At 44.1% G+C, this 20,728-nt stretch overlaps 1 protein-coding gene across 6 annotated transcripts in view; it reads left to right on the forward strand.

Moving 5' to 3' along the window:
• The window catches only part of rock2a (rho-associated, coiled-coil containing protein kinase 2a), a 42,188-nt gene extending 21,460 nt beyond the window's left edge, over positions 1–20,728 (forward strand). Inside the window, exons 2-32 of one of the 6 annotated variants that reach the window (XR_016488947.1) lie at positions 1,534–1,615; positions 1,695–1,795; positions 1,931–2,068; positions 2,788–3,048; positions 3,261–3,405; positions 3,603–3,741; positions 5,491–5,582; positions 5,774–5,933; positions 6,133–6,196; positions 10,943–11,031; positions 11,170–11,218; positions 11,348–11,483; positions 11,567–11,658; positions 11,769–12,015; positions 12,106–12,212; positions 12,307–12,487; positions 12,596–12,941; positions 13,084–13,153; positions 13,268–13,371; positions 13,645–13,831; positions 14,157–14,250; positions 14,369–14,463; positions 14,596–14,787; positions 14,991–15,159; positions 15,668–15,738; positions 15,840–15,928; positions 17,441–17,519; positions 17,641–17,905; positions 18,104–18,317; positions 18,862–18,985; positions 19,260–20,728. Coding sequence is in view for 4 of the 6 variants with exons in the window: in XM_021574136.3 (XP_021429811.2) it covers positions 1,534–1,615; positions 1,695–1,795; positions 1,931–2,068; positions 2,788–3,048; positions 3,261–3,405; positions 3,603–3,741; positions 5,491–5,582; positions 5,774–5,933; positions 6,133–6,196; positions 10,943–11,031; positions 11,170–11,218; positions 11,348–11,483; positions 11,567–11,658; positions 11,769–12,015; positions 12,106–12,212; positions 12,307–12,487; positions 12,596–12,941; positions 13,084–13,153; positions 13,268–13,371; positions 13,645–13,831; positions 14,157–14,250; positions 14,369–14,463; positions 14,596–14,787; positions 14,991–15,159; positions 15,668–15,738; positions 15,840–15,928; positions 17,441–17,519; positions 17,641–17,905; positions 18,104–18,317; positions 18,904–18,973 (4,128 nt within the window). In the remaining 2 variants the exon portion in view is untranslated. The remainder of the gene's footprint in view (positions 1–1,533; positions 1,616–1,694; positions 1,796–1,930; positions 2,069–2,787; positions 3,049–3,260; positions 3,406–3,602; positions 3,742–5,490; positions 5,583–5,773; positions 5,934–6,132; positions 6,197–10,942; positions 11,032–11,169; positions 11,219–11,347; positions 11,484–11,566; positions 11,659–11,768; positions 12,016–12,105; positions 12,213–12,306; positions 12,488–12,595; positions 12,942–13,083; positions 13,154–13,267; positions 13,372–13,644; positions 13,832–14,156; positions 14,251–14,368; positions 14,464–14,595; positions 14,788–14,990; positions 15,160–15,667; positions 15,739–15,839; positions 15,929–17,440; positions 17,520–17,640; positions 17,906–18,103; positions 18,318–18,861; positions 18,986–19,259) is intronic. The other 5 variants (XR_016488948.1, XM_021574136.3, XM_021574137.3 and 2 more) reach the window with 5 other exon arrangements.

Here is a 20,728-nt window from a genome sequence, read left to right on the forward strand (position 1 = left end):
TTTCAAGGCCTGCCTTCAAACTCAGTGCTTCTTTGTTTGACATCATGGAAAAATCAAAAGAAATCAGCCAAGACCTCAGAAAAAAATTTGGACCTCCACAAGTCTGGTTCATCCTTGGGAGCAATTTCCAAATGCCTGAAGGTACCACGTTCATCAGTACAACAATAGTATGCAAGTATAAACAACATGGGACCACGCAGCCGTCATACCGCTCAGGAAGGAGACACTTTCTGTCTCCTAGAGATGAACGTACTTTGGTGCGAAAAGTGCAAATCAATCAAACCTTGTGAAGATGCTTGAGGAAACAGTTACAAAAGTATCTATATCCACAGTAAAACGAGTCCTATATTGACATAACCTGAAAGACTGCTCAGCAAGGAAGAAGCCACTGCTCCAAAACCTCCATGAAAAGCCAGACTGCAGTTTGCAACTGTACATGGGGACAAAGATCGTACTTTTTGGAGAAATGTCCTCTGGTCTGATAAAACAAAAATAGAACTGTCTGGCCATAATGACCATCATTATGTTTGGAGGTAAAAGGGGAACGTTGCAATCCGAAGAACACCATCCCAACTGTGAAGCACAGGGGTGGCAGCATCATGTTGTGGGGGTGCTTTGCTGCAGGTGGGACTGGTGCACTTTATAAAATCGATGGCTTCATGAGGATGGAAAATTATGTGGATATATTGAAGCAACATCTCAAGACATCAGTCAGGAAGTTAAAGCTTGGTCGCAAATGGGTCTTCCAAATGGCCAAAGTTGTGGCAAATGGCTCAAGGACAACAAAGTCAAGGTATTGGAGTGGCCATCACAAAGCTTGTGGAAGGCTATCTGAAATGTTTGACCCAAGTTAAACAATTTAAAGGCAATGCTACCAAATACTAATTGAGTGTATGTACTTCTGACCCACTGGGAATGTGATGAAAGAAATAAAAGCTGAATTAAATCATTCTCGCTACTATTATTCTTACATTTCACATTCTTAAAATGAAGTGGTGATCCTTACTGACCTAAGACAGGGAATCTTTACTAGGATTAAATGTCAGGAATGGTGAAAAACTGAGTTTAAATGTATTTGACTAAGGTGTATGCAAACCTCCGACTTCAACTGTAGGATCTGAAAGGTTCTAGGAAGGTCTGTTGTAATGTTTTTCTTGGCACATATGAAGATGAATGTTATAATTGTTGTAATGTTATTCTTGACACATCTTCATACAAATATCTGAGAGAATGACAGCTGTCAAATCCACTGCCCTACATTCTCTGTTTTATCCTTGTTATGAGTTATGTCAATTCCACTTCAATGTTATGGAATTTTTATTAGATCACATTTTATGCCCTATACCTGAATTAAATTAATTGAAATGGACACATGTTATACCCAATTTTTGTGGCACTTAAATGTCCTCATTGTTTTGGGTAAAAAGTTTACTTACACCCCAGAAATAACGCTCCCACATTCACTTTGCTTGATTGCATGTTATGTTGGTTTATCTTTTCCAATTAATGAGTCTTCTCCTTTCTCTATTTCAGGATTCTATCAATGCCTTCGTTCTAGATCTAGACTACCCTGCCCTACGGAAAAACAAAAATGTAGAAACCTTTTTAAACAGATGTAAGTATGTTTGGTAATAGTAAAGATGTGTGTGTGAATATGTGTGTGTGGATGGCTGACTCCTCTCTTCTCCATGCAGATGAGAAGGTGATGGGGCACCTACGGGACTTTCAGATGAAGTCTGAGGACTTTGACAGGGTGAAGGTGATCGGCAGAGGGGCGTTTGGGGAGGTTCAGCTGGTGAGATGTATTTATTTTTGTATTTCATCAAGATGTGAAGCATCTGCGTATTGCGTACACCACTTAGTTTTGACTCTCCCTTTGTGTATTTTTCCATCTCTCTTTTTGTCTCTTTAATTCCTTTGTTTCCCCCAGGTTCGACACAAAGCCTCTCAGAAAGTGTACGCCATGAAGCTGCTGAGCAAGTTTGAGATGATAAAACGCTCAGACTCTGCCTTTTTCTGGGAGGAGAGGGATATTATGGCCTTCGCCAACAGTCCCTGGGTCGTACAAGTAAGACCTGACACACACACACACACACACCTATATACTCAACCGGGATTCGTCGGACCAGGCAATGTTTTTCCACTCCTCAGTTGTCCAGTGTTGGTGATCGCGTGCCCACTGGAGCCGCTTCTTCTTGTTTTTAGCTGACAGGAGTGGAACCCGGTGCTTTTGTCTGCTGCAATCGCCCATCCATGACAAGGACCGATGAGTTGTGTGTTCCGAGATGCCGTTCTGCACACCACTGTTGTTCTGAGACCTCTCATCAACGAGCTGTTTTCACCCACAGGACTGCCGCTGACTGGATGTTTTTTGTTTGTCACACCATTCTCGGTAAACCCTGGATACTGTTGTGTGTGAAAAGCCCAGGAGGCCGGCCGTTTCTGAGATACTGGAACCGGTGCACCTGGCCACGCTCAGCCGCTTAAGTCACTCGTTTTGCCCATTCTAAGGTTAAATCGAATAGTAACTTAATGTCTTGTTGCCGGTCTGCCTGCCTTATATAGCAAGCCACGGCCACGTAACTCACTGTCTGTAGGAGCAAACCATTTTCATGAACGGGTTGGTGTACTTAATAAACTGGCCACTGAGTGTATAATATATTGTATAACAAGACAGGACAAAAACAGATTTTAAAACGATCTGCACAAACAATATCAAATCAAAATTGTGTGATGGAAGATAAACCCTGTAACCTGTATTGTCTTTGCTTTCCGGTCTATGTCTAGTTGTGCTGTGCCTTCCAAGATGACCGTTACCTCTACATGGTGATGGAGTACATGCCTGGAGGGGACCTGGTGAACCTCACCAGTACCTACGATGTGCCTGAGAAGTGGGCCCGGTTCTACACGGCCGAGGTGGTCATGGCACTGGATGCCATCCACTCCCTGGGTTTCATCCACCGCGACGTCAAGCCTGACAACATGCTCCTGGACCGCCACGGACACCTCAAACTGGCCGACTTCGGAACCTGCATGAAGATGGACTCTGTGAGGACCACATTTTCCACTTGTTCCAGCTGTGCAGTGTGCTAAAGAGAGCATTACTCACAATACTTCCAGCGGAATAGCTTGTGCCTAGCTGTGCTTTCAGTTAACACTTATTTGATAAGCGCTCATTAAAACTTAACTGTATATACTTGATGATTCATACTTGGTTTGCTTGAGAAAATGTGTCTAACTGAAGGATTGCCTGGTTACAGACTGGGATGGTGCACTGTGACACAGCGGTTGGCACTCCAGACTACATCTCTCCAGAGGTTCTAAAGTCGCAGGGTGGAGATGGTTACTACGGACGGGAATGTGACTGGTGGTCTGTAGGGGTCTTCATCTTCGAGATGCTAGTCGGTGAGTTGGGGTTGTCTTAACTCCTTGGTGTTTATGTTCCCGGTCTTTGTTTGTCTAAAAATAATGACTCAGAATCTTAGTTTACACTAACTGAAGATATATCAAGTCTGCCTATAAAAAAAGATATTGGAGAACTTGTAAGCAAATTGCTTATAAGTAAACATAGTGTAATTATTTCTGTGCTATGTTCCCATTAGGTGACACACCATTCTATGCCGACTCCCTTGTTGGAACATACAGTAAGATCATGGATCACAAGAATTCCCTCAACTTTCCAGATGACGTAGAGATCTCCAAAGATGCCAAAAACCTCATCTGTGCCTTCCTGACAGACAGGTAACAATGATATTAAGAATAATCACCACAGTTACAGATTTAAACTTCAAGTTACAGTTTGCAAAGTCATTTTTGTAGGAGTCTGACCGATATCCAGACTATTTTCAGACGGAACTATCCCAGCTTTTTCCCTGGCCACTAACATGCAGTTGAAGTCGGAAGTTTACATACACTTAGGTTGGAGTCATTAAAACTCGTTTTTCAACCACTCCACAAATTTCTTGTTAACAAACTATAGTTTTGGCAAGTCGGTTAGGACATTTACTTTGTGCATGACACAAGTAATGTTTCCAACAATTGTTTACAGACAGATTATTTCACTGTATCACAATTCCAGTGGGTCAGAGGTTTACATACACTAAGTTCACTGTGCTTTTAAACAGCTTGGAACATTCCAGAAAATGATGTCATGGCTTTAGAAGCTTCTGATGGGCTAATTGACATAATTTGAGTCAATTGGAGGTGTATCTGTGGATGTATTTCAAGGCCTACCTTCAAACTCAGTGCCTCTTTGCTTGACATCATGGGAAAATGAAAAGAAATCAGCCAAGGCCTCAGAAAATAATGTGTAGACCTCCACAAGTCTGATTCATCCTTGGGAGCAATTTCCAAATGCCTGACGGTACCACGTTCATCTGTACAAACAATAGTATGCAAGTATAAACAACATGGGACCACGCAGCCGTCATACCGCTCAGGAAGGAGACGCTTTCTGTCTCCTAGAGATGAATGTACTTTGGTGCGAAATTTGCAAATCAATCCCAGAACAACAGCAGAGGACCTGTGAAGATGCTGGAGGAAACAGTTACAAAAGTATCTATATCCACAGTAAAACAAGTTCTATATCGACATAACCTGAAAGGCCGCTCAGCAAGGAAGAAGCCTATGCTCCATGAAAAGCCAGACTGTGGTTTGCAACTGCGCATGGGGACAAAAATCATACTTTTTGGAGAAATGTCCTCTGGTCTGATGAAACAAAAATATAACTGTTTGGTCATAATGACCATCGTTATGTTTGGAGGGAAAAGGGGGAGGCTTGCAACCCGTAGACACCATCCCAATTGTGAAGCACAGGGGTGGCAGCATCATGTTGTGGGGGTGCTTTGCTGCAGGAGTGACTGGTGCACTTCACAAAATAGATGGCACCATGAGGATGGAAAATTATGTGGATATATTGAAGCAACATCTCAAGACATCAGTTAAAGCTTGGTCGGAAATGGGTCTTCCAAAGTTGTGGCAAATGGCTAAAGGACAACAAAGTCAAGGTATTGGAGTGGCCATCACAGAGCCCTGACCTCAATCCTATAGAGAATTTTTGGGCAGAACAAGCGTATGAAAAAGTGTATGCGAGCAAGGAGGCCTACAAACCTGACTCAGTTACACCAGCTCTGTCAGGAGGAATGGGCCAAAATGTATTGTGGGAAGCTTGTGGAATGCTACCTGAAACGTTTGATCCAAGTTAAACAATTTAAAGGCAATGCTACAAAATACTAATTGAGTGTATGTAAACTTCTGACCCACTGGGAATGTGATGAAAGAAATAAAAGCTGAAGTAAATAATTCTCTCTACTATTATTCTGACATTTCACATTCTTAAAATAAAGTGGTGATCCTAACTGACCTAAGACTGGAAATTTTTACTCGGATTAAATGTCAGGAATTGTGAAAAACTGAGTTAATTTTATTTGTCTAAGGTGTATGTAACCTTCTGACTTCAACAAAGTCTATGGCCCTGTTTTTGGTTTTTAGGGAGGTGCGACTGGGCCGCAACGGGGTGGAGGAGATCAAACGACACCCCTTTTTCAAGAATGACCAATGGAACTTCGACAGCATCAGAAACAGTAGGTGTCTGCCATACAGCCAAGTACATTTTATTTATTTATAAGATCATCCTGGTACAATAGAAAACATATTACATATGGTTACCTAGAAATTACAGAAATAACATCAATATTTCCTTCTTTCTCTCCCCCCCACCTCTCCTCCCACTCTCCCCCCCACCTCTCCTCCCACTCTCCCTCCCACTGTTTAGCGGCGGCTCCTGTGGTTCCAGAGTTGAGCAGTGACATTGACACTAGCAACTTTGATGAGATAGAAGATGACAAGGGTGACGTGGAGACCTTTCCTACTCCTAAGGCTTTTGTGGGAAACCAGCTTCCTTTCGTCGGCTTCACATACTTCAAGGAAGACCAGTAAGTCTGCAGACTTCATGTCTCACTTTCACAGTCCTTCCTCATCATGGACAGTATTTTTTACTTAGTAACTCATGTGTAGTGGATGTCTACGTTTCACACAAGCTTTGATTATGTTAAAAACTCTGAAAGTGTGTATTAATGTGTGTATGTGTGTGAGCTGTTAGTTCTTCATCAAATACCAATGTGTTTCCTCCAGGTTACTAAGCGGTGTGAATAACTCTACAGTTGTGACCGTGAACTCAACAGCCTTGAAAGGAGAGGTGGGTACCTACTTGCCTGTCATATACATATAGTTATCTTTCAATTATTTGTTTTGATATCACATGTGGCGGATTTGCAAGGATCCCCTACTCTCGGAAGAACCTATCAAAAGCATCTGTTGGAGACACAGGTAGAGTGGTGAATGAGGTGAGCCCCTCACCTTCCTTAAAAGGAGCCACTCTCCCGCCCTCTGGTTATTCTCGCTTCTCTTCCTCACAAAGAGAATTAACATTACTCTCTAGGTCTCAGATTGACTGGATGCCTGTTTTCCTGCTTGACTGCTCACAAGTGAACCGTGAAGGTTATCGCTGCCTAGTGTAGGTCTCGAGAGGTTTAGTACTGACCGGAAGGTTTTCGTTTTGTGTAGAAATGACTTTTCTACTTCTCTCTCTGTTGGTAGCTTGCTTCCCGGCTAGCTATTGAGACTCTGTTAGCCCACTCTGCAAGGCTAACTTGGGAAGCTCGCCGTACCTATAACACGGTAGCATTGCTAGCTCCCTTTTCTCATCTAGATTAAACTATGTTCACCCATTGTGTTAACTAGACCGTCCGTCTCAGCCTCACGGCTCCTTCAGTCACAGGAGCACACTATCTGAAGGCTAACTTCGCCCCCGCACGGTTTCCTTCAACTAGTACTGAGCTAGCTACAGTTACTGCTAGCTAATGCCACTCTAGCCTCGTGGCTATAGCGTTCTACTTTGCTCATTATTGCTAGCTGTTAGCAGCAAGGCTTCTAACTAGCTAGCTTATTACACCATTTACACAATATATTTTTGGCTAGCCACCAGCCACAAAGCTTCTAACTATCTAGGCTACACCATATGCACGTTGCTCTTACAACCGGCATCTTGCTGTCCCCCTAGCAAGCCTTGTTCCTTTATGGCAGAATACAATGTCTGGTAGAGGGGGGAGAGGGATTTTAGAGCCCTGCTGGCATTGAGAGCTATAGCCTGGACCATGGTGGGAAGGATCTTCTCATCCACTATGTCTCTGTTGAACAGGGGCCCGAAAAAACAATAGCCACCATTATCCCATCCCAGGAAGAGACTAGCCCAGCACTCGAACCCCCACGTTCTTGTGCTTGTGGTTCCATGATTGTAGGGAAAGGTTCCAAACCTCTGTGCATCAATAAGGAACATCCCCATGAGAGGCTCGACGACCCTGAGTCCTGTGAGCACTGCAAACTGCTGACAAGGGCAGGTCTGAAGAATAGGCTTTAAATGTGCTTCTATATCGGTAGCCCCTCTCTCCTCCAAGCCAACAGAGACAGCTGTGGCTCAGCTCCCCGCAACCATGCCAATTTGGGGCTAGACCATAGAATGCCTCAACTCCCTCCCTTCACTGTTGGACGATGTAGTTTCAGGGGAAGGTGAGTTAGGGGATGATGAGGATGACGATGGAATTAATCTCACGGATATCCTCGAGATAACTCAGGAGATGGGGGCTGGCCCTCTCAGGCCCTGAGAGCAGTGGAACTGCCCCTCCTCCTTTGGAGTTTGAGCTCCTTCATCTCTGCAAACAAGCCGTGGCCAGACTCTGCATTGAGTGGCCGTCTCCTGTGGGAGCTCAGCGTCCGTTAAGGGACTCCTGTCTCATACAGCTTCGATTTAAAATAGCTGCTCCACGCATTATCAGTTTGCCTCAGGGAAGCTAAGAACTAGTGGGATAAAGCCCTAACTAGCTAAATTCTTGCTAGGGATACCCCTAGCCTGGACATATAGAAGAATCCGAGTATGGCAACCCTCCCGCAGTGGAGCCGTCACTGGCTGACCATCTCAGCCCCTCGCGCCGTGTTACTAAAGACCGACTGGATGCCCCAGTGACACTCAAGGAGTTGTTCGGGCTAACTGTTGCCGCCATGCGGCCAAAGTGTGACATGCACAAGAATAAAGGCGAAGCACGTGGCAGCCGTTGGTTCCTGTATATAGCCCCAGCCTCACTGCTGGGAAGGGGTAATAAGCTGTCCTTGGGGGACTGAGGTCCCTGGTGACGCAGCAGTCTGCCAAGACTCCGGCAAGGCCCCTGAACCAGGCCAAACCTGTAGGGAAGCAGTCTTACGCTGCAGCCGCAACAAACAACCTCTCTAACCTTCCTGAGGGAGATAAGAAGAGCTGGACAACCTAGGGCGGCTTAGAAGGATAGTGTGCAAGACCTATGGCTCTCTGCCCTACCCTCCTTTTTCGGGTTTAACGTTTTCTGCTCCTTCCCCTCTCCAAGTTTTGCAGCAGTGGGAAGGCAGGGCTGCGTTGCGACAACCCTATTCTCAAGCCCCCCCGTGCCTTCTCGGATTTTCAGCCAGGGGCAGTAAAGTCAGCATGTGAGCCCTCCCTCTGTTCTCACCGACATTGGAAGCAGGATGGCATTCGGTCTTTGACATCCACTGTGGCCCTTTTTACATATTGTGTGAGGCATTTTTGCCTCTGACTGCTATGGCACGAGCTATCCCAGTCAAGCCAGCTCTGGTATGCGCCGATGACGGTTTTCCCACCAGAGGGTGCTGCGACTTTATACAACAAGGCAGGGGAACTCAAACCGCATTTGCTTCCTTGTTCTACGGGAGAGCAGGTTTCCAGGGCTCACCGTTTTCCCCCCCTCTACATTGCAAATGCGACTTGGCTCTGTTATGGAGAACACTCTCCATTGAGCTCGAGATAAGTCAAAATAGTGGGATGGGGCGCCTTCACCAGGCATCAGAACCCCAGACTGCTATCTGGTACTCCCGAGTCCACGAACCTTCGGCTTTTCTTCATCCAGTTTTTTACTGCAATTGGTTCATGCCAAGACATACCAGTTATGTAGCTGTCCTACTGACCAGGATTAGGAATACTGCACTGCAGTTGTTTCCTTCTTCCTACGGCTATATTGCCTGACATCTTACGTCATGGTGCTGGCTGCTCCAGAGAGAGCCCTCTTTCCGCATCTATTTAGACTGACTTGCTGCAGTCTGGTAGAAGCAACAACCCTATGAGGGTCCTGGGAGACCCTATCCCAAAAGACGGTGACCACGCCGTTTGGGGTAGAAGAGCTGACACACCATGGAAAAATTGGGCGTAGAATCTATTTACCAAGTCGAGTTGTTGTCCAAGTCGAGCTGTTGTCGTGTGTTCTAGGTGTGAGAAATATTCCTCTCGAGGTGCATTCAAGTTACAAGTGCCATAGGGAGGGAAACTTGCATTTTGACAAGCAGCACAACAATCCTTGCAATCGTCTTTCCAATCCTATTCGTTTCTCAACTCCTAAATATGCATGAACTGCACAATTTTAAATCCAGATATTTATTTTTCAGCAGCAGCATGGTTAAGCATGTGAGTGCATAGGGGAGAGTGGGGATAAATGTAACACAGGTCAATTTTGGAGTAACACGGGGAAAAACACCACCCTACCTCAATCATTTTTTTTCGGAGTGATTCAAAACAATTGTGATGAGACAGATTACATTTTTATTTTAGCAACATTAATGGCAACCAGGGAAAGTGTTGGGGGAGAGGGTGGGTTACCCCGGGTGGCAGTTTTATCCCAAGTTACCCTAACAGGTAGGCCTACATTATATTCACTGTGTTTATAGAATTATTTGGGGACACAACATTTATTAATATATATCTATAACTAGTTAAAAGATCACATTTGGGATCTGTAATGATTAGCCCTATAGGGTAAATGCAGATAGGCAGCCCCATGCTCCAGCCTATTTATTTATAGCTACATCAGCTGGGCTACAGGTGATCATTCTTATTGCTAATAGCATACCTGATCATATGAACTATGCATAAGCTATATTTATGGTCCATTATGTTAATAATTTTACCAGTATGTTATTAGGCTCATTTCTGGAGGTGGAAAGCATGTTTTAGATGGTGTCAAGCATAATTTTATTTTCATTCATTTTGAAGTTTAATGTCCTTTTAAAAAATCACCAGAATGTATCTTCTCCGTCCTTTATACATGGAAATTCTCCAGGGTGGGTCCCCGACCCCCAAAACAGGGTTGAATGGGTGGTTCCTCTTCCCCCTTGTTTTGGTGGTGCGGGGTCCCCCTCTGCTACATATTTTTCCATAGGAAACACTGCCTCTCCTACAGAATAGTTTACCTATTGGACACTGTTCTTGGGACATATCTCATTAATTGGGAGAGTGGCTCCTTTTAAGGAAGGTGAGGGGCTCACCTCATTCGCCCCTCTACCTGTCTGTCTCCAACAGATGCTTTACGCTTCCGAGAGTAGGTGATCCTAGCGAATCTCCCACGTGAGATGTTTCACTCATAATATCAGAGAACCGGAGTTAGAGAAGTAACCTAAGTTATGTAATTATATTTTGTGCATATGAATCTAACGCAACACTATAATAACAATGTCATAACAGGTCATAATAATATAATTCCTTTGTTTGGCTCAAGAATTATACACAATAATCTGTCAAGTTCTTAGCGCTACTGAAACACTTACGAGGCTTTGCTTCAGGAGCTAAACAACAAGCTAATCCCGTGAAAGCAGTCAGCTCTTTGACTTCCGTGCTGACTGAAATTGTTTTGCAGAGCAAATGAAATGTATTTCTTATCTGTTGCAGGATTTTGTGATGTTAAGTGTTCTCTCTCTCTTTAAACAAAGCTCTTCTAAATTGATTTCACTTGTTTATGGCTTTGAAAAAACAAGGTCAAATTGTGGTAAAATGATACGCTCTAGTTTTAGAGCAGAATCCAGGTGAGGTGTATTGTAACAGTTGCGCCACCTCCTTCCCCTCTTCCTCAAGTCGGCCAAGCTACAGAAGAAACTCCACCAGCTGGAAGAGCAGCTCAATAATGAGATGCAGACCAAAGATGAGCTGGAACACAAGTGCAGGTAGACACGACATGCCCTGGCCTCATACACACACACAATACACCTACTACTATTACTCACTTGCTATGTGATTTAGTCATGTTCTTTATGATATGGGGCGATGAGAATAGTGACATGCACTATGTTCTCTTTCTGTAGAACTTCCACCAGTCGTCTAGAGAAAATCTCCAAAGAACTTGATGAAGAGGTGAGAACTCTGGAGCTACAGTAGCAATAGAGCATACCACTATAGCACACAACTGATAAAAAAAATATCAACCAAGAAATAATTAGTTGTGCACTTCCAACACTGACCTTTGTGGTGGTGCATTGACAGACGAGTAGTAGAAAGGCTCTGGAGTCGAGTCTGAGGCAGCTGGAGAGAGAGAAGGCTCTACTGCAGCACAAGACTGTGGAGAGCCACCGCAAGGCCGAAAGCGAGGCCGACCGGAAACGCTGCCTGGAGAACGAGGGTGAGACCGCTGGCTGAACACAAACACACACACACACACACACACAGTATACTTTCATATCTAACTTGTGATGTGATCTGCAGTCAACAGCCTCCGAGACCAGCTGGACGATATGAAGAAAAGAAATCAGAACTCGCACATATCCAACGAGAAGAACATTCACTTACAAAGACAGGTGTGGTTTTTTGGGGTATAAAATAACTTGACTGTGTGTTTATGTGCATGTGTTTACATTTGTGATTGGAATGCACATTACAAAGTGTGACTAAGTGATTTGTTATCCAGCTGGACGAGGCCAATGCTCTATTGCGTGCGGAGCAGGAGGCGGCTACACGGCTGAGGAAGGCCCAGACGGAGGCAGGCAAGCAGCTGCAGGCTCTGGAGGCCGGGGGCAGAGAGCTGCAGGACAAGTGCTGCCTGCTGGAGCGCTCCAAGCTCACTCTGGAGAAAGAGTGTATCGGGCTGCAGGCAGCACTGGAGGCTGAGAGGAGAGAGCACAGCCAGGGCTCAGAGACCATCGCAGACATGCAGGGTTAGTGGGGATTTTGTTTGTGTGGGAGAGACTGTGTGTATTTATTCACAGTATGATTTAGCCTTTGGTGACATTTCTCTGTCTCTGTAGGGCGAATCTCAGGGCTGGAGGATGAGGTTCGGCAGGTGAGACAAGCCCTATCCAAAGCAGAGACAGAGAAGAGACTACTACAGGAGAAACTCACCGACCTGGAGAAGGTAAACTTCCACACTTTCTTATGCTCTTTCTTTCCCTCTCTATTTTATGCACTCTCACTTTCTAACCTTCTCTCTCTCTTCTACTCTCCCGTAGGAGAAGAGCAGCAAGGAGATAGACATGACGTACAAGCTGAAGGTGTTGCAGCAGGGGCTGGAGCAGGAGGAGGCGTCGCACAAAGCCACCAAGGCACGGCTCGCAGACAAGAGCAAGATTGAGTCGATCGAGGGCGCCAAGTCTGAGGCCATGAAGGGTAAGGCCCTTCCTGAGTTATCAGGTATGACAAAGGACAGGAATCCATCTTCGGTAAAGAAACTAGACTGTGGTCAGCAGGGTCAAATCCAATTCAATAAATCATTCTTCTCCCTCTTTCCCCTTTCCCCAGACATGGAGCAGAAGCTGCAGGAGGAGAGGGCATCCAAGCTGCGTGTGGAGAACAGGATGTTGGAGCTGGAGAAACACAGCAGCATGCTGGATTGTGACTATAAGCAGTCCCTACAGAAACTGGATGAGCTCCGCAGGCACAAGGAGAGGCTCACCGAGGAGGTGAAGAACCTAACTTTGAAGATCGAGCAGGAGACCCAGAAGCGCAGTCTGACCCAGAATGACCTGAAGGCCCAGAACCAGCAGCTCAACACCCTGAGGACCTCTGAGAAGCAGCTGAAACAGGAGGCTAACCACCTGCTGGAAATCAAACGCAGCCTGGAGAAACAAAACCAGGAGCTACGCAAGTCAGTCAACATTCAGACTCTTTTTTTTTTCTCCTTTTTTAATATTTTACCTTTGAATTTTTAGCAAGTAATAACGCTGAGAGAAAGTGTCAACACAATAAAACAATAAACTGAAAGGATTCATTTGCGTTTGTGTCCACAGAGAAAGGCAGGACTCGGACGGCCAAATGAAGGAACTTCAGGACCAGCTAGAGGCTGAGCAGTATTTTTCGGTAAGTCTGCTGCAACACTTGTCTTTGAGAGGAATCCTAACTTGAGATAACTTGCACCCTGTGTATACATTATTGCATTGAATTTGTGATTGATCATCTTTTTGTGTTGCCCAGACGCTGTATAAGACCCAGGTGCGGGAGTTGAAGGAGGAATGTGAAGAGAAGAGCAAGCTCTACAAGGACATGCAGCAATCCCTTCAGGAGTTACAAGAGGAGAGGTGAGTACAGGAAAATGGCCTGGCCCTGCACTGTTTACTGACAATCTAGTGTACAACTCCAGTCCTGCTGAACTTATAAACATCTGCCCAGAGATCCAGAAGAGGATGGGTTTCTTTAGGGTCTGGTTCAAGCTTTCTTCCTCCTTCCTCCTGAGTTCTTGTAATATACATTGTTTTTGATTTATTTACACAAAAAAAGAACACAACCAAAACCCATGTTCAATGCTACATTATAAAACATTATAAAGACATGCTTGACCTGTGACCGCTCAGGGACTCCCTGGCGGCGCAGCTGGAGATCACGCTGACCAAGGCGGACTCGGAGCAGCTGGCTCGCTCCATCGCTGAGGAGCAGTACTCCGACCTGGAGAAGGAGAAAATCATGAAGGAGCTGGAGCTCAAAGAGATGATGGCTCGGCACAAGCAGGAGCTGGTCGAGAAGGACATTACCATTGGCTCGGTGAGTCAGCCCTGGTTCTTCTGTTTCTGGAGGGCCGTGGTGGGCTGCATTGGGCGTGAGCTTAGTGCTTTCGAAAACACAGAATTCAACTGGTCGAATAATCATCAAGAACTTGATGCGCTTAATCAGGTGTGCTTGTGTGCTTGTACTGGGCTGGGACTATAGCCAGGACCAGGAGTGAACAACAACGGAATCGACTATTGTAGCCAATAGATCTATGAGTCTGACTCTGAGGTGACACCTGCTGGGCCTTGAGAATGCTTGCTGCAGCTGAATACTATCAAATTGCATTGGTCTCACTTTTTCTCTGCTCTTTCCTGCCCAGCTGGAGGAGGCCAACCGAACCCTCACTAGCGATGTGGCCAACTTAGCCAATGAGAAAGAGGAGCTCAACAACAAACTCAAGGAGACACTTGAAGGTAAGTTTCTGCCTCCAGACTGTGTGGTTGGTAAAAAAGGTTGGTAAAAAAGGATCATATCTATTTCTGTTCAACATTAGATTGTAACATTCTATTCTTCTATTTGTGATGTGTTCAGAGCTGCAGACGTCCAAGGATGATGAGCAGCAGATGAGCCAGATGAAGCTCACGTTTGAGAAGCAGCTCCAGTCAGAGAAAACACTAAAGACCCAGGCAGGCTGATTTAATGTCATTTCTTCTAGCTTTACAATGTTGCATAGCAAGGAAACCGTGTTGAAGACACTTGCCTTTGTCTATTGTTTTAGATACTCATCATGACTATTTCTTGTCTTGTGTGTTTCTCAGGCTGTGAACAAGCTGGCGGAGATCATGAACAGGAAGGAGGTACGTGCAGCAGGCAGTCGGCGCGGTAATGACACTGATGTGCGCAGGAAGGAGAAGGAGAACAGGAAGTTGCAGCTGGAGCTGAGGTCAGAGAAGGAGAAACTCAACTCCACCATCATCAAGTACCAAAGAGAGATCAACGACATGCAAGCGGTCAGTCCAACCATAACACAACCTAATACTAACCATCACACAACCACCTGTACAGCATTATCATTAATTACCAGAGGGAGATTAACGACATGCAGGTGGTCAGTCACACCAAGATAGACCAACAAAGTTAACAGGGGCCTCAAACTAACAATATATAGACATTTCAAATGTATGTTTCCTTTCTTCCTGTTTGTGTCAAATAGCAAATAGCAGATGAGAGTCAGGTACGCATCGAGCTGCAGATGGCCCTGGACAGTAAGGACAGTGACATTGAGCAGCTACATAACCTCCTCAGCTCCGCCAACGTCTCCTCCCTAGAATCAGCCAGCCTCAGCAGTGGACCAGACTTTGACGCGGATGACGCCTACACAGGTAAGGAGGACCCGTTTTTGTGCATTCAAACACAATGTACAAGCAGTTCTGTTCACAGCCTTGTACCTCTTATGTATGTTTATATTGACATTTGGTTGTTTTTGGTGACTTGCTCTGTCTTGTCCTGGAGTGCCACCTATCTTTCTTTTTGTCTTTGGCATCTGATTGTTTTTGACTTGTGTTGTCCAGTTGCCAGTACTCAGTATAATGGGCTACTGATTACTCTGATGATTTATACATTTATTTGGTTGATATATTGTCCATCATGAAGGGAAACCTCTCTGGAGCTGAAACTTAAACCATTTAACCTTCGTGTTTTGTCGTCGAGTCCGTCCATAATGTGTGCAGAGTGCTGCGATCATTTGATGCATCTACTGTTTACCAATTTTTTTGCATTGAAATAGAAAATGCTATGTTTCCTGGGAATATGTACGAACTGGGAAGCATGTAGATCGATCACAACATTGACCTGCTGTTTTAATGTTTCACCCCTCTCTCACTCTCTTAGAAATGAGACTAGCGGGATGGCTCTCGCTGCCTGTGAGGAACAACACCAAGAAGTTTGGATGGGAGAGAAAGGTGAAGATAAGATTTACAACCTGGCTTTACTGATCAAACATTCTGTAGTTAATATTGTTGATGCGCTACAGTTAAAAGTATTGTTTCTTGTCTCTTTTTAGTATGTGGTTGTGAGCAGCAAGAAGATTCTGTTCTATAACAGTGAACAGGACAAAGAGCTATCCAACCCCTACATGGTGCTGGATATTGAGTGAGTAACGACTATCTACCTGCTCCTCTTGCTTCAATTCAAATCATCATGCTAACACAGATATGCTTGCTCTTACACCAGTTCTACCCTGGCATTATGTGGCTGAGCAATGAAGAGAAACTGAAATGTTTTTTTGTCCATTGTGTATTTCCGTTTGCGGAATATTTAGATGAAGCCTGGAATAAAAGAAAAAGGGCTACCTATAAATAAATTAGAAAAATATTTTGCTTCTATGTGGTAAATGGCACATGTGTACTGTATATAGATTGTGTATAGGCTTGTCTCTGACATGATTCTTCACTTTGTGCCAGACTGGGTTCAAATGCCTTCTGTTTCATTTTTCTCTGTGTGTGTGTGTGTGTGTGTGTGTGTGTGTGTGTGTGCGTGTTAGATATATATATATATATATCACACATACACAGTGTATATGTACCTATGTATGTACAGTACCAGTCAAAAGTTTGGACACACCTACTCATTCAAGGGTTTTTCTTTATTTTTACTATTTTCTACATTGTAGAATAATAGTGAAGACATCAAAATGATGAAATAACACATATAATCATGTAGTAACCAAAAAAGTGTTAAACAAATAGTGCAAAGCTGTCATCAAGGCAAAGGGTGGCTACTTTGAAGAATCTCAAATATAAAATATATTTTGATTTGTTTTGGTTACTACATGTTTCCATATGTGTTATTTCATAGTTTTGATGTCTTCACAATCAATCAATCAAATGTATTTATAAACCCTTTTTACATCAGCCGATGTCTCAAAATGCTATACAGAAACCCAGGTTAAAACCCCAAACAGCAAGCAATGCAGATGTAGAAGCACGGTGGCTAGGAAAAACTCCCTAAAACGGCAGGAACCTAGAAAGAAACCTAGAGACGAACCAGGCTCTGAGGGGTGGCCAGTCCTCTTCTGGCTGTGCCGGGTGGAGATTATAACAGTACATGGCCAAGATGTTCAAACGTTTATAGATGACCAGCAGGGTCAAATAATAATAACCACAGTGGTTGTAGAGGGTGCAACAGGCCAGCACCTCAGTAGTAAATGTCAGTTGGCTTTTCATAGCCGATCATTCAGAGTTAAAGACAGCTGGTGCGGTAGAGAGAGAGTCGATAGCACGTCACTATTATTCTACAATGTAGAAAACAGTACAAATAAAGAAGAACCCTTGAATGAGTAGGTGTGTCCAAACTTTTGACTGGTACTGTATATGTATGTATATTTTTTTATACATAATTATTGTTTGGATAACCTTGTTTACTATTATGTATTGATTTTTATATTTAATTTAACAATATTTCATTGTTTCACTCTTTATGCACTGAAGAGAACACCAGAAGATTATCACTGATTTATCACAGTGAATTACTGTAATGTTTGTTTATGTATCAATTAATCCCACAAGGGATGGGTTGCCAACTGGCGATTTGACACAAAAATAAAAAATGTTTACCTTCAACATCAAAAATATTTTTGTTCTCTTCCTTTCCTTGTCTTTTTAGTAAACTCTTCCATGTGCGGCCTGTCACTCAAACAGACGTTTACCGTGCTGATGCCAAAGAGATCCCCAGGATATTCCAGGTCCCTTGATTGTTATGGCTCTTTGTTCATGCATTTATTTAACGATTCATGTGATGGGGCTGGTTCATACTGATTATAATGATTGACAATTACCATGATGACCTTTTCCTACTCTCCTCAGATTCTGTATGCCAATGAGGGAGAGTGTAAGAAGGAGCCAGAGTTCCCAGTGGAGCTGGCCAGTGGAGAGAAGTCCAGCTACATCTGCCACAAGGGCCACGAGTTCATCCCTACGCTCTACCACTTCCCCACCAACTGTGAGGCGTGCACCAAGCCCCTGTGGAACATGTTTAAGCCTCCGCCCGCCCTGGAGTGCAGGCGCTGCCACATCAAGTGCCACAAAGACCACATGGACAAGAAGGAGGAGATCATCGCGCCCTGCAGAGGTAGGGGTGTGGGGGGTGTGGTGTCGTTGCTTATAGGAGAGCGGGGTTACATAGACGCATATAAAGACATTGTCAGGGACATATCAAGGGATGGTTAGGGGGTTGAGGTGTGCACTGCTGTTTTTTTGCATAGTTATTCACAGTTATTAAACACAGTTATTAAAAACAATACAAACCCTTCCCTTTGTCCCACTGCAGTGAACTATGACGTGTCCACGGCCAAGAACCTGCTGCTGCTGGCCGTGTCTCAGGAGGAACAACAGAAGTGGGTGGGACGTCTGGTCAAGAAGATCCCCAAGAAGCCCCCGGCCCCCGAGCACTTTTCCCGCTCCTCGCCCCGTTCCTCCATGAAGGTCCAGCCCAGCCAGTCCATGAGGCGGCCCAGCAGACAGCTGCCCCCCAGCAAGAGCAGGTAAGACCACAGACCAGATTTAGACAGTAAAGCTAGGGCTCTGGTGGTTGGGAAAAGGGGGAACCTTACACCTATCAACTACTTAAGATGTGAAAAGAATGTGACTAATGCTAGGTGGATTTAGGCAATGCCCATTACCACTTTCCGCTTTCAGATTGCTCAACTTTGGCCTATAGGACTAACATTGGGCGTTACATGATATCGATGATGATATTGATGATGTGCTTGATTTCTGATGAGTAAATCCCTAGTAAGGCATATTGTGCAGTGAGTTTGGTTGTATTGAAATAGGACTTGGATATTCCCTTCTGAATATTGTTTATTCCTATATTTCTTTAAACTATTGGCTGCTTTCTTGGACCATGCCCAAGAGGTGGTTTGTGTACCTGAATTTGAGAAAATAGATGTTCATGTGTTCTCTTATAGTCTTCGTAGTTGTATATGTCAGGAAATAAGATTTTTATGTACACTTTTAGGTTTCCAGGAACGCCTACTGAATCTGATCATGATCAAACCCTTAACCGTAAACCCTTTCTTGTATCAGACTCCTCCTGAACCCTGTGTGACCTTTGCCCTCTGACCTCAGTCCTCCTAGATCACACACCCCCAGGATGCGACGAGAAGACTCCAAAAGTGGCCATCGACACAAATCATGACTTACCTCTTCTGTGTGTGTTTCAGTTTGACTAGTCATTTTAATGTAAAAGAGAATGTGTTATAATATGATGTTTTGTACATATATTTACAATGACTTTTGACGTTTTGTAATAAAACATGCAATCCATTGGGCGGAGCTGTGTGGCTCTGGGAGGTTGTATGTGTGATAGCTGCGTGCTATGGGGGGTCATGCATGCTGTGGTGCAGGCAATGTCGCGGAGCTGTGGGTTGGTTTGGAGAAACTATGGAGAAACTAATACTGTTTCCCTTTTTCTCTTTCTCCAGTTAACCTTACTTGGAAATGTGGTTCGGGATCGAGGTGGTGGGTGTTTCGTCCTAACACGCAATCAAAAGACTGATAACAAACAATGTTCCACTTGGCATTTCCTCCTTGCACAGCTTTGATTCCACTTCACTCTTCCAGACGACTTCTCTTCCCATTTCCACCTTGATAGTCCTATAGTATTTGGCCTTGTGTCGAATTATCAGTTATGTCCAGTCACTTCAACTGCTAGTCACCCATGAACGATGTGCCAACCTGTCGTCTGTGTGCATATGAAGAGCAACTTCTCTCCAGGTTCCTTTAGGAGAGGGGCGGTTGGATGTCAAGGCCATGGGAAGGGGTTTGGCTTTGGGCTTTGTGTATCCCGATGTTCACTCAACACAGAACAATAGCCTCAATTACGCCAAACAGAGGGTTGAAGCACTTACCTTGACAACACTTAAACAGAAATTCCTCATTGGAAAGCAGAGATCAAGAGGTAAGCGATTTGAGGTGCTCTGCCAACCTGAATGCTTGTGGCCGAGGCAAATACATTTTAATAATACAGTTTACAATTACAAGCCATCATAAGTATCTACTGCAGAACACTACGCCCACAAGAGAATAATACTGTAAACTGGTAGGTGGATAGAGCTGAAGTTCAGATGCTAACACTGACCTTATAGCACTTCACCCTGGCATTGCCTTAATGTACTTACCACGCAGCATGACAATTATTAGAGGGAAATGTTTACTGCACCAGCTGAATGCAATGGTGCACCATTATGCAGCATTAATATCATAGCTTGACTCCTTCATTGTTTGAATGTACGTCTGGGCAAACCAGAGATGAAACACAAGCATTGTATTACTTAGAAATGATACTGTCTATTTTCTATTCAAAATCTACTTGATGACCCCTCCACCATCTTCTGTGTGATGTTGCATGTGTTTTACGTTTTGCCCCTAAGGCCTCAAAGTGCTGTTGACTACATGCCTTTCCTTTTGGTGAATGCACCCGTAGTAAGAATGTTTTTTATTCCTGTGAACAAGTGGGGGGGAAATCGAAAGTTTACTTATTTTTGTTGAAAAAAAAAAAGAAGGAAAAGTTTCTGCAAAGGTATTCACAAGCTGAAAGTATTGAACAGTAACATGCAATAGAAGCTTTTCAAATGTTTTTCTCCGATATTTTTGTAAAGAATTCCTCTTTTGGCACGTTGTGTGTATCTGGCTCATACTACAGCTGGAGAGTGATGTTGTGCTTTGAGTGCTCTCCTTTATCCAAGAAGCTTCTGAAAAGCACGTTTTATACATATAAATATACACGGTATATATTTTACATGACGACATACAGTGCACATTGTATTATTTATACTGCCTTGTCCACTTTGTATTTAAAGGCGCCTCATCCAGACTGCATGTTTGATATTGCTAGAGTAAAGTTCATGATAACCTGTTGAACAATAAATAAATGTATGTGCCTTCTGGTTTA

Source organism: Oncorhynchus mykiss, chromosome 19 (genome assembly GCF_057628025.1).
Source record: "Oncorhynchus mykiss isolate SJ-2025 chromosome 19, ASM5762802v1, whole genome shotgun sequence".
NCBI classification, from domain to species: Eukaryota; Metazoa; Chordata; class Actinopteri; order Salmoniformes; family Salmonidae; genus Oncorhynchus; species Oncorhynchus mykiss.